Source organism: Spinacia oleracea, chromosome 2 (genome assembly GCF_020520425.1).
Source record: "Spinacia oleracea cultivar Varoflay chromosome 2, BTI_SOV_V1, whole genome shotgun sequence".
NCBI lineage: Eukaryota > Viridiplantae > Streptophyta > Magnoliopsida > Caryophyllales > Amaranthaceae > Spinacia > Spinacia oleracea.
This window is the reverse complement of record NC_079488.1, coordinates 19268861-19282673: the sequence shown is the minus strand read 5'-3', so window position 1 is coordinate 19282673 and position 13813 is coordinate 19268861. Positions and strand designations below refer to the sequence as shown.

At 38.4% G+C, this 13813-nt stretch overlaps 1 protein-coding gene across 1 annotated transcript; it reads right to left on the bottom strand.

Moving 5' to 3' along the window:
- Window positions 1-10965: 10965 nt before the first annotated feature.
- LOC130467259 (uncharacterized) lies at window positions 10966-13376 on the bottom strand. The gene is made up of 4 exons (XM_056835719.1): window positions 13126-13376; window positions 12352-13018; window positions 12121-12195; window positions 10966-11976 (listed from the first exon to the last, which is right to left on the bottom strand). The coding sequence occupies exons 1-4, from the start codon at window positions 13374-13376 to the stop codon at window positions 10966-10968; spliced, it is 2004 nt and encodes a 667-aa protein (XP_056691697.1).
- Between the last annotated feature and the right edge of the window lie 437 nt (window positions 13377-13813).

Sequence of the window (13813 nt, the reverse complement as noted above, 5' to 3'; positions counted from 1 at the left end):
GAGTTATAGTGTAGTTCTTTCTCTAATTCCTAGTGTTTTTTTCTCTGTAATGTACAAATACAGTTGGACTTTTGAATGTTTATTCGTCCTTGTATGTTGCCTATTCCGTTTAAGTCTATGTATGTAGTTCTTATATTATTGTGGAGTTTATGCATGAGATGTGATAAATTGGTAACTGACTAATAGGCAGAAAAGTTGTACTTCGTATTATGTATGAATATGATTATATAATAATGATATTGTTAGTTTGTCCTTGTGGTCTGTGGGCTGCATATTCATGGAGCTCATGAACATAAGACCTTTGTTTCCTGGCAAGGACCATGTTCACCAAATACGGCTGTTGACAGAGGTGAGATTCTTGTCCTCAGACAAACTAGTAATACATTGCTGAGTTTGAACAAGCTGAACGCCTGTCTCTTCGTGCTGTTGGGTATAGTAATTAATTTATCAGTTTTACATTTTACATTTATATTGAAATCATGGTTGCTGTTTAGTTTCTTTTAGATGGCTAAAAGTAGAAATGTAGATTAATGTTTGGCTTTCTCGTATAAGTTCTGCAGGTATAAAAAAATATCTTTCACAATTTAGGTTAGTTTTTAGATGTTATATGGATATTTGCATTGCCAAGAATTTCTGTTCAATAGTGTCAAGTGAAGGTACCTTTCATTATGATGTAATCATGGTTATGGGTTTTTCGCCTTTTGGTCTCATAAACCTTCACAGTCATCAATTGGCTAATACCGAAAAGGTTTTGGTTGTGTGTGTGCTGTTCGCAAGCTCACTGATGATGATTAGAGGGCATATTATGATCAGTTAATATTTCAATGCCAAAATATAATTCCCAATCCCTATTTTATTTTATTTCTATTTTATTATTTGTTTCTTAGTCTTTTATTTACTATTTTATTTTCCAGTTAGTACTTAAGTTAGCTAGTTCATAAAATCTCAAAATAGGGGTTTCTAACTTTCATTAGAAATAGTTTGATATATCCAATTTTAAGTGGGATCGACCCTACCTTTCCCTATTACACTATTATGAGGTTAGAGTTAGGTTATTGTTGTTCGTACCAAAAGGCAAGTCACCACTAAGGTAGTAAGCTTGCTCTCTTACATGGTCTTTTTCTCTTTTCTGCTACAGAGAGTGTTTAATCACTCTAGATTCATTATATTGTTGATCTTTCTGAAGCAGGTCTTTTATACACCTTGTTCTCCTCTGACCTTGCCACTGCATATAGGTATCCTTCTTTTTCATATCATTAAGCTACCTGTTTCCCTGGTTAATTTCTTGAGCTGTGGCAAGCAATCTGACGAGTTACATATTTCTGTTAAAAGTCTTTCACGATGATACATTTTTAGGTGCATATGTTCTGGTATTTTATTGCTTAGTTTCAGTTTCAGTTTCAGCTTCAGCATAGTTATATGTTGTTTGGGACATTGTGTCTGTTCAAAGTGTTTCATGTTTATTTTTAAATGTGGCAGTTTTGCATAATAGCCTTATTTGGATATGATCTATTCGATGAAGTAAAATATAATTTGGTTTTGCAAATATTTTGTTAGCTCAGGTCAGCACAAGGAATGGATTCTAGGCAATCTGTACATGGCACCAGGAATAAATCCAGAGAACCTGTACGTGTCTTGCAATTTCATATGAGATATCTGTAAAAAAGGTACATGAATGCATCAACTTAAAAAAGGTACATGCCTCTTGAGCTTTGATTTCAGATGACAAAGTATATAGGATTAGATAGCAGTATCTAGTTGGTTAAGATAGTATTTACTAGTACTTTAAAGCTCTGTCATCGGAACAAGGACAACTAGCTCGCATGTTTATCTCCTCATTTTGGAATCGGAGATCTAAATATATAAGTAGCACTAACCTATTAGATCAACTGGAAGAGCATTGTGCAAATGCGCAAAGATGTGGGTTCGAATCCCATGTAGGTTAATTTATTTGCTGTATTGGCTAGCCTGTAAAAGAAATAGAAATAAAAAAGCAAAATAGAGGGCGCAAAAACAGGTGTCCCTAGATACAATCAAAGAGGGCGAAATAGACTGCCCTTCTTGATTCCAATCAGTAAGGGCGAAAATAGAATGCCTCCCTTGAAATAATCAAAGAGGGCAAAAAAAGTCGTCTTCCCTGATTTCAATCAAAGAGGGCGGAAAAAAGTCATCCTCTCTGATTTCAATCAAAGAGGGCGGAAAAAAGTCGTCCTCTCTGATTTGAATCAAAGAGGGCGAAGCATATTGCCCTCTTTGATTTCAATCAAAGAGGGCGAAAAATATTACTTGCCCTGCTAAGCTAATAAAACGAGCCTAACAGGGCGATGGGAGGGCGATATAAAAATCGCCCTGCTAGCCTAAGAGGGCGATATTTACATCAAAGAGGGCGATATTTTTTGCCCTCTTTGATCTTATATGTTGTAGTGATAAGTGGAATTAAGGTGACATAACATGACCTAATAACACTACTATAATCACTCCGTAATAAAGAAGATGTTTATATATAAGCTAAGGCCCTGTTTAGTTCAACTTATTTCGGTACCTTATCACTTGATTTAAGTAGCTAGATCAGAATATCAGATCATGTCATCTTCCGTGCAATTGCCACCTCATAGAGTTAGTAACCCATAGGATTAATGTAACATTTTCTATTCAGATAAGATCATATCAGAAAAATAAGTTCGGGTCATATCAGAATAGATGAGATTATTATTATTATTATTATTATTATTATTATTATTATTATTATTATTATTATTATTATTATTATTATTATTATTATTATTATTATTATTATTATTATTATAATATTAATGTTTATTGTTTTTATTGTTGGTGTAATCGTGATCTATTTTTAAGGTATCATAAAATCAATAACAAAATATTTAAATTCACATAACCAATTTGTCCAGATAAAAAACAATATGTCCATGTAAAAATCAGAATGGATCCGTCCAGGATCATGTCCAAATCAAAACCGATATATCTAGTTTTGTCAAGATCAGAAGACATGTCCTGATCATGTCCAAATCAAACAGACCGGTCCGAATCATGTCTATAACAAAAGGATCTGTTCAAATCATGTCTGGATCAAAGTCGATCTGTCTAAAAGACTTCAAGATCAATACCAATATGTCTATATCAAAGTTGATCTGTCTAAAAGACTTCAAGATCAATACCAATATGTCTAGGTCAGAACATATCTTCCCATATTATGTCCAAATTAGAACCAATATGTCTAGATTAAAATCGATTAATATTGAGATCATGCCTAGATCAGAACTGGTTTTTCTAGATCATGCCTAGATCAAAACTGATAAAAGTCGATATGTCCAAATCACGTCAAGATCAATATTAATATGTTCAGATTAAAAAAGATCTATGTCCAGATTAAAAAAGATATACCCAGATTAGGTTCAAGTCATAACAATTTTGTCTAGATCAGAATTGATAATGTTTAGTTCATGTCCAGATAATAACTTATATTTCCAGATTATAGTCAATTTGTCCCGATCATATCCATATCAAGAACCATATATCCAAATCACGCACGGATCAAAATCTTTATGTCCATATCATGTCCAAATCAGAACCGAATATGTGTAAAACATACATTAAAAAATTGTATGTACTTTAAATTACATCTAAATGTCGTTTACCGCATCAAAACATACTATGGCTTACTAGCTAGCCCGAGGTAGGTGAATGGCAGGCTGCCAACCTTACATAATAGGGTCTCTACTGCTGTATTTATCCATGATTCCGGCACGTGAATTCCTATCAATGAACTTTTATGGAAATTTACTTTGAGACCAGACATGAGATGAAATAGGATAAGTGTGCTTTTGATTTTCTGTAAGTATTGGAGGTTTGGGGGGGGGGGGGAAACATCATCGTGTCATCCGCATATTGGAGATGGGTGAGTTTCGAACCACCTGTGTATATCTCAACCCCTTCCCAGTGACCGAGTGAGGTTGCTTTTTCAATCAACAGGTTTAGACTTTCCACAATGAGCACGAATAGGAAGGGTGATAATGGGTCGCCTTGTCGTAGGCCTCTTTGTAGCTTTAAAGGAACGGATGGGGAACCGTTTATTAGAACTGATGATGATGTCGTCATAACACATGCCCTAATCCACTCTCGCCATTGGGGGGGGGAAAGTTCATCTTTTCTAGTGTCCGATCCAGGAAACTCCAAGAAACACTATCAAATGCCTTATGAAAATCAATTTTGAGGATTGCAGACGCTCTTTTTTTCTCTTTTGCACGTTTCAACGAGGTCACCCGCCACCAATGCCCCATCAAGTATTTTTCTGCCTTCGATGAATGATGATTGTAATGGGCCAACTATGGAATTCATGACTGACTGTAGGCGGAGAGAGAGAAATTTTGCGATGATTTTATACAGACAACCTACCATAATGATTGGCCGGAAATCCTTGAAATCTGTCAGGTTTGTGGTTTTCGGAATGAGTGTGATGAACGCCATATTGCAGCCGCGTGGGATGCAGGAAGTGGCCCAGAAGTTGTTTATTGTGTCATATATGTCTCCTTTTAGAACATCCCATGCACTTTTGATAAATCTGAAGTTAAAACCGTCGGGTCCTGGAGCCTTGTCTGGGTTACAGGAATTCATTGCCATATCAATTTCGTCATTTGTGAAGGGAGTTATGAGTGCCTCTGCCTGGGATGGAGATAGTTTCTTGAAATCAAGACCTTCTAGGGTTGGTCTATTTTTGTACTGCTCTGTGAAAATATTCCTGAAGAAAGACGTGGCCTCTCTTCTGATGATTGTGGGATCACTGTTGGATAGTCCGTTCACCTCTATGGCTGAGATTGTGTTCTTCCTTTTTCGGTTTGATGCGATCACATGGAAAAATTTCGTGTTTCTATCTCCCTCCTTTAGCCATTGGATTTTGGAATTCTGAGCCCAGTATGTTTCCTTCCTCTTGGCCCACGACCACAGATCAAGTTGGGCTCTTTTCTTGATTTCTAGTTTATTATCATTCAAATTGCGCTCATTCGAAATTTTATCAAACTCCTGTATTTGTTCTTCCAGGCGTTTAATGTTTGTGTCAATATCCCAAAATCGTTTGAATTCCACTCCAGCAATTCCCGCTTGATGGTTTTTAGTTTTCTTCCGAGATGTTGCCGGATTGTTGCCATACTTCTTGGATGATTTTTAGACATTTTGGGTCCGATAACCAACAATTCTGAAATCTGAAGGGTTTGGGTCCCCAGTTACGTTCATGTGTGTGGAGTAATAGCGGGCAATGATCGGATATCCCACGATGGAGGAGTGATACTTTCAAGTACGGGAAATGGGCTATCTATTATGGGCTTACAATAATTTGGTCCAGCTTGCTTTTAGAGTTCCCCCGGAACCATGTGAAGCGTCCGTTTGATGGGATTTCAGTGACTTGAAGTTCTTGTATGAATGACTGGAAATCTGACATACTTGTTTGAGAAGCGAGGAGATTTCCTCGATCGTCTGGCAAAAGTACTTCATTGAAATCGCCCATAATAATGCATGGATAGTTGTTGTTTCTCCAGTAGTATGATATTTCTTGCCAAACCTCTGCACGCCCCTCTATACTGCAAGGGTTGTAAATGTTGAGAATAATACATTCCTGATTTCTGGATAAAAGAGTTCCATGGATTGCTATCCAATTCCTTGCCACTCTATTTGACATCATGGAAAAAAGGCTTTTGACCAGAGAGAGATAATGCCTCCCGAATTTCCAATCGATGGGCTTATGATCCATTCGATATCTTTGTCTTTCCAGAAAGCACTGACCAGTTTGGGCGAGATCTCTTCCATTTTGGTTTCTTGAATCGCTATGAAGGTGGGGTTATTTGTGGTTATATGTTTTATGAGGGCACTTCTTTTCATTCTTGCCCCCATTCCTCTGATGTTCCAAGATAGAAAATTCATGTTAACTTTGATTCAAGTGATGATGGGTAAATCAATTACATGTGGCTGGCGCACCAGCTATCCCATTGGGCTGCAAGAATGTTGTCGATCTGTTTCTTGAGTTCACCTTCTGGCCCATTGAAAGTGATCCCCAGAGAACGGGCTAATTCGATGACATTGTCTGAGTTTATGGCCTCATGCTTGTCTTTGTGATTCGGTGTGGTGGGTGGAGTTTTGGTCGGTCTGGTTGAGATGAGGGCACGTGAGAATTTTTCTTTCTTTTTCTTTAGTTTCTTTTGCCTTTTCCTTTCGTTTTCCCTTTTGATTGGGATGGGAACGAAATCTTCGAAACCGGGTGGGTAAAGTGGGCCAGAGCTGGAGGAGCATTGTGGGCTAGGTTTGTTTGATCTGGTCAGAGCACCAAATCTGTTTGTGGTCTGTATTTGTGAGGTAGTGAGGAGGGGTATTGGAGGTAGATTGGTTGGGTTGGCCAATAATTGAGATGGGCTGGTCTAATTAATGGGTTGGGGGTGAGATTGTAGGTTCTACTTGTGGGGTAGGGTTATTTGGTGATGTTGACGGGGAAGTTTCTGTAGGGTGAGAGTTCCTAGGTGGAATCTCAAAAAATGGCTGATCATTAATTAATTGGAGTATATTGGGAATGATTGAGACTATTGGGGTCCCGAGGAGTTGAGAGGTTTCCCATGGTATTCCCACTTTCGAGGGGGCGAGGATCGTCATCCAGATTCCTAGGTGCAGCCCCCTTGGGGGGGGGGGGGGGAGGGTGAGGGGTGTTGGTCATCGGAGCTGCTGTTCTCCGCCACGGAATCCGCCCGGGCCACCATCGCCGGCATCGCCATGGCTTCTTCCCATATGAATATTTTGGCTTTTTTCCATCAACATCAAGCCCATTTTACAATTGATTTTAAACAAGCAGTCTGTCACTGTTAGGATGCTCGCACAATCAAAATTGTCGTACCTGACCGATAGGACTTTGCCAAAGATACAACCAATTTTATAGAAATTGTCATAGGACCATGCCGCAAGCGGTACCCCGTACACTTTGATCCAAGTTTCCCTCCATTGAGTGGTGCAAGAGTTGTTTACGTTTCTGATTTCCATGAACCATTTCGACAACCATTTACTTTCTATCATAGCTAATTTGTCCTCCAAAGACTCAAAGGTGATGAGGTGTAAAGGTCCTCCCATGGGTTTCATCGTTAGACAGTTTACCTCTTCTGATAGGATTTGGCTGAGGATGGATGAGGTTGGTGTTGGGGAATTATCCACCACGATTACACTTCTGTTGAGGAGCTCTTCGTTTTCGGGGTTTTTATGCACCTTGAGGAGTCCTGCTTCCTCACATTCAAGTTCCCCTACTTCAAGGTCGAGTTTAGCCTGCTCGACGTCTTCTCCTAGGATCCTTGAGCTTATAATTCTTGCTTGGCTCATTTCTTTGTTTATGAAATCTGGTTGCGGTTCTATTTCCTGGGGGGTAAGGTAAACGTTTGTCGGGGATGTTGGTGGAATTGGGTCTGCTGTTGGTTTTTGAGGTGATGGTGGTATGGCAGCGGGTGTGCGATTGTTTTCTTTTGTGTTGGGGTGATGGGTGGTAGGTAGGGTGGCCTCCTTGTATGATCTGTGATCTCTTATGGATGGTTTTGGTATCGGTTTCTGATGATGGGGTGTCATTTCTTTGGCCTTGAGTCGATGGGCATGCAGCGTAGTGGTGGCGATTTTGGTGTCGAATTTTGCTGGTTCCACCAAGAGTCTGTACCCATGGATGCGCTTTCCATTTTCTTTGGTAATGGCTTGATGAAGGGATTATGTGGAGTTAAATTTTATGAAAGCATATTGGAATATTTGGTTTGGCTTGGTGGTGTTTGGTATGGTTATGTTGGAAATGTTTCCATGCTTGGCAAATAGTTTCTCAATATCATAAGGTCGGAGGTGGATTGGGAGGAATTTGGCGAAGACTGTGTAGGTGGCTATGGGGGGGAGCGGTGGTGGTGGTATGGGTGGTTTTTCTTGGTGATGGTGACCCAGTTGTTGACTCCCTCTCTCTCTCTAACTTTCTCTCTCATGACTGATTTAATATGATTCTTGTTCCTAAAGCCAAAATATATTGCATTCCCAGTGACATACCTTCTTTTTTTGCCTCCCCTTGTTGCCATCTCTAAAATAAAGTAACTCGATTTTATCCGCAAATATCGTACAATGAGCACAGGTCAAAAAACATCTTATCAGATTGCTAAGTGTAACCTTGAGTAGAATTGAAGGGAAATTGAAATTAAAGGAGATGAGAAAAGGAAGAATCAATGATAATCTTGAAACTAATTTCATGTTGACTGAGACTAGAATGAGAAGGAGGAAGATGAAAGAGGCTGTCTTTTTTTCTGAACCTAATTTCGATTCCAGATATCTTTGTAAGTTGTACCCATTAATTACTAAGTTTTTTAATACCGAGATTGCTGACACATAATAAAAAATAAAAAAAACAAAAAAAAACAATGACAACTAAGCTGCCACCTCAGGGGGTTGGTAACCCTAAGGGTTAGCAGATCATTGTCCTAGAATGTGTAAGTAAAAGTAATCATGATTTATAGAAAAGTGGGAAAAGTATATGTTCAAAAATAGAAAAGCGACACTTATAAGGGAACGCCAAAAATGAAAATGTGACACTTATTTAGGAACGGAGGGAGTACTGATTAGAGTTTAGTACGGTGTACAACTTAGTACCTTTCAGTACGATAAATAGATATATTCTGTATGTAGGAATTGAAATACACAGGTTACTCTTTAGGAATATGATGATACGATCGACCAATAGTACGTACAACTTATGTCTTCCTTGTACCTAAGTGATTCTTTTTAATAATTTTGTGTTTCAAGCAACAATATAACTAATTAGCTTTGATTATCCTACACATTTGTACAAACATAATAACAACTTTGTAATATAAATGCATGTACTAAGAACTTAGTACAATTAGAAATCACCACTTTGGGTTGATTTCTTCACAAGCTGAATATCAGCTTACTGATTTAAGAGAGAGAGAGAGAGAGAGAGAGAGAGAGAGAGAGAGAGAGAGAGAGAGAGAGAGAGAGAGAGAGGTTTAGGAAATATAGAAGCTAATGATTTTATTGCTTGGAATGAATCATTACAGCAATCATCATATATATATACAAGTGTGATGATGTGGCTCAACCAATAGGATGGCCTTATATGTACACATCAGCTACTACAAGTTAAGAATGAATCAGTTACAAGAGTGATGTCATTACATGATGCATAACAGAATTCATAACTGAATGGGAAAGTTGTTATAGGTGTGATGTCATCATAGAGCTTCTAGAATGTTGTATTGCTGCTTGTATTTGGTGAGCATGAGTGTTGCTGCCTCGAGTTGCTTTTTTGTAGTGTAGGACTGGAGAGAGAATGAGAGAAGCAGTGACAGTAGGTGAGTAAACACCAACACCCCGCCTCAAACTTTGGATGGGAAGAACATTGACCATGCCAAAATTGGAGGATAAAACCATATGCTGTAAGCCAGGAAGGATTTTAGTAAAGATATCAGCTAATTGGTTAGAAGTAGGAAGATAACTTGGATGAATTAAACCCTCAAGGACCTTGTCCCTAGTGAAGTGACAGTCAACTTCAATGTGTTTAGTTCGTTCATGGAAAATAGGATTTTTGGCAATATGCAAGGCAGATTGGTTATCACAATGAAGTTTGACTAGTTGCAGACCATGGATGCCTAACTCTTCAAGTAATCTAACAATCCAAGTCACTTCACTAGCAGCTTGAGACGTAGCCCTGTATTCTGCTTCAGAAGAACTTCTGGAAATTGTAGATTGCTTCTTGGATTTCCAACTGATGGGTGCGTATCCAAGAAGGAGAATGTAACCAGTGACAGATCTTCTGGTTGTGGGGCAAGCAGCCCAACCAGAGTCACAAAAAGCTTGCAAAATTAGTTGATCAGTAGCCTTTAGGAGAATACCTTGTCTAGCTGTGTGATTGACATATCTTAGAGTATGAGTGAGAGCATCAAGATGAGAGTTTGTTGGAGCATGCATAAATTGGCCGAGAGACTGAACAGCAAAGGCTAAATCAGGTCTGGTGTGAGTGAGAAAATTGAGTTTGCCAACAAAAGATCTGTAAAGATCAGGATTAGAGCATGCTTGACCTTCAGAAGATAACTTGAGATTTAGGGGAAAAGGAGTGACAACAGGTTTAGAGATATCAAGTTCACAATCATGAAGCATTTCCTTTGTATATTTCCTTTGTGTGAGGATGTAACCTTCAGCAGTGTGAGTAACTTCAATCCCCAGGAAATAGTTTTGAAGACCTAGATCTTTAATACTGATAGTATGATGCAAATGGGCTTTGAGAGCAGCAATGGTAGCTTCATTAGATCCTGTGATGATGATATCATCAACATAGACATCAACTATGGTGACATCAGAAGAATCATGTTTGATAAATAAGCTGTAGTCATTCTTGCTTTGAGTGTACCCTTGGGATTTCAGTTCATTAACTAGTCTAGCAAACCACTATCTTGAGGCTTGTTTTAGACCATACAAAGATTTGGTAAGCTTGCAAACATGACCAGTAGGAGCTGTAACACCCTCAGGAACCTTCATATAAACTTCCTCATCTAGGTTGCCATGTAGGAAGGCATTGTTAATATCAAGTTTGAACAATTTCCAGTTTCTGCTGGCAGCAAGTGAGATGATGCATCTAATAGTTGACATTTTGACAACAGGAGAGAAGGTCTCATGGTAATCAATACCATATTTTTGAGTGAAACCCTTAGCAACCAATCTGGCTTTGTACCTTTCAATGGTGCCATCTGCATTCTTTTTGATTCTAAACACCCATTTACAGCCAATGGCTTTCTTACCCTTGGGAAGCAAAACAAAATCCCATGTGCGATTGTTGTTCAAAGCTGTGATTTCCTTTTCCATAGCAACCAACCAGTTTGAGTCTGTGGCTGCTTCTTGATAAGAAGTAGGTTCAATATAATCCATATGAGCAGCAATGAGTGTCTTCTATTGCTCATGTAGACTGTCATATGCAACCAAATTACACCAATGTTTCACAGGCTTGGAACACACAAAATCATTGAGATGAGAAGGAGGTTTTGAAACTCTTGTTGACTTTCTTTGAGGTGGTTCAGGTGGTTCTGTGGATTGAATGGGAGAGGAATTGGAAACATGAGATGGAGAATGTTCAGAAGATTGAGTGGGAGAGGAAGAAGTTGATGGTGTTAATATTGGTGATGATGATGTAGATGGAGAAGAGAGACTGTCCAGTATAGGAGAAGAAGTATTAGCAGAATCTGTAAATGGAGTAGTAATAGGAAGAAAAAATTGAGTAGAGTATGCTTGTTTAGGAGTAGGAGAATAATGAAAAGGGATATGTTTTTCATAGAAGATTACATCTCTGGAAACAATCAAGGTATTGGTAGCTAGATTTAAGACTTTATAGGCCTTTTGATTTGGTGGATAGCCTAGGAATACACATGGTTCTACTCTCCTGTCAAACTTGGATCTGTGGATCTTGGGTGTGGTTATATAGCATAAACAGCCAAAGATTCTTAATTGAGAAAGGTAAGGTTTGGTTTTGTATAGTCTTTCATAGGGAGTGCAGAAGTCAATGCTTTTCAAGGGCATTCGATTTATCAGATATGTTGCAGTAAGAATGCAGTGGTTCCAATATCTGTCAGGTAGCTTGGATTGAAAAGCTAATGCTCTAGTAGTTTCTAGAAGATGTTTGTGCTTTCTCTCCACAACACCATTCTGTTGAGGAGTGTAAGAGCAACTCTTCTGATGCAGTATACCCTTGTTGAGGAACAATTCCTTCATTTTTCCTTCAGTAAGATCAAGGGCATTATCTGATCTAATATGTTTAACTGATAGTTCAAACTGAGTTGCAACATCAACAAGAAATTGATGTAACAGTTTAAAAGGTCTAGTAGACCTAATACAGCTATTTGGGAATGGAAATCTAGTCTGTTTTGCTAGAGGACAGATCTGACAGAAAGATTCAGCTACACAACCCTGTACATTTATACCATGGAGGTTTTTTATTTTTCCAAATGACATGTGTCCTAGTCTTAGGTGCCATAATTTGGCTTCTTGAACTTCAGCTGAACTGGTAGAAGAAAGTGCACACTTATGAGATGCTAGATTGGATTATGTCACCAAGAATTCCTCACTTAGGCTGTATAGACCTTTCTCCAATTTACCAAGCAGAGTGTGCTTGTTCTTGGAAGGGTCCTGAATAAAACATTCACCACATGTAAATGAAACCGAGCAATTTGCATCACTACACAGTTTTGATATAGAAATCAAGTTGAACTGGAAAGTTGGAACATGAAGAACATCTCTGAGTGTAATTCCTCCACCCAGATTAATGAGGCCTTAATGTTTCACTTGGATTTCAGTACCATCAGTTACAGTTATTGAATGTTTTCCATCAATCACAGGATCAAAAGACTTGAATAAAGATAAATCAGAACACATGTGATCACTAGCTCCACTGTCTAGAATCCAATTTCTGTTAAGTTTAGACATGAGACAGAATGTACCTTGAGGTTGATAGGTAGTTTCTAGACCAAGAGACTGAGAGCTAGAATTCTCTGCTTGACTAGCAACTAGTTGAGTATGCAGGCATTTTATCAGCTGAGTGTACTGATCTTCAGTAAAAGTGGCATGAACTACTCCTGATCCTTCATCTGTCTTGTTTTCTTTTGGACTATACTCATCTAATTGAGCTGCTGCTGCTATTCTTTTTCCTTTTCCTTTGAAGTCTTTAGGATAGCCATGCAGCTTCCAACACTTGTCAATTGTGTGGTTTCTCATCTTGCAATGCTCACAGTATAAGTTGTTTCTATTGGTGAAGCTTCTGTATTGGTTTCCAGCTCCTGCATACTGAGAATTAGGAATGTTATTGTATGAACCTTTGTAAGGTTTATTGTCAAATTTCCCATTGAATGCAGTAGACTCTGTGTGTGAGTGATGCTTGTGATTGTGTACTTCATTCTGCTGCTCTTCTTGAAGTAGCAGTCCATATGCCTTTGAAATTGTAGGCAATACGTATCTTCCAATTCAAGCCAAATTGCTCTTGCAGTTTTAAGGTAAAGAACACTTCTAGCAATCTTTGGTTCAAGAGAAGCTAGCATCCAAGAGATTACTAGGTCATTGCACCTAGTCCATATTCTGTGATTTGAAGAATTTGGTGCTGGCTGATTCAAACTGCCATCAACAAAACACAATTTGTTTTTGGCTGACAATGCAATCATCATTGATCTCCTCCAATCGCTGAAACATTTTCCTTTGAATTCAATGCTCACTAACTTTGTGGCATTCAAATCACTACTGCTAAGATAATAGGCAGAGTTAGGATTCTGAGAAGGTTCTTGCTGATCTGCAAGCATTTTGCTGTTAGAAATACACATTTTCTTTGAAGAATTTAGATCAGGAAAAGTTTGTGATCAATTGATCAAACTGTGAACGAAGCTAAGAAGAATTACAGCAGGATCATATGATCATCTGCTCTGATACCATATCAGAAATCACCAATTTGGGTTGATTTCTTCACAAGCTGAATATCAGCTTACTGATTTAAGAGAGAGAGAGAGAGTTTTAGGAAATATAGAAGCTAATGATTTTATTGCTTGGAATGAATCATTACAGCAATCATCATATATATATACAAGTATGATGATGTGGCTCAACCAATAGGATGGCCTTATATGTACACATCGGCTACTACAAGTTAAGAATGAATCAGTTACAAGAGTGATGTCATTACATGATGCATAACAGAATGGGAAAGTTGTTATAGGTGTGATGTCATCATAGAGCTTCTAGAATGTTGTATTGCTGCTTGTAT

Bases quoted from the DNA above. Each gene is read 5' to 3' on its own strand.
- LOC130467259 (XM_056835719.1), bottom strand. From the start codon at position 13,376: ATGTGTATTTCTAACAGCAAAATGCTTGCAGATCAGCAAGAACCTTCT. The intron at 13,019-13,125 runs GTGCAATGACCT...TTGAATTGGAAG, and splicing joins AATCACAGAATATGGACTAG to ATACGTATTGCCTACAATTT. The intron at 11,977-12,120 runs GTGACATAATCC...ATAAATGTACAG, and splicing joins GCCTAAGTGAGGAATTCTTG to GGTTGTGTAGCTGAATCTTT.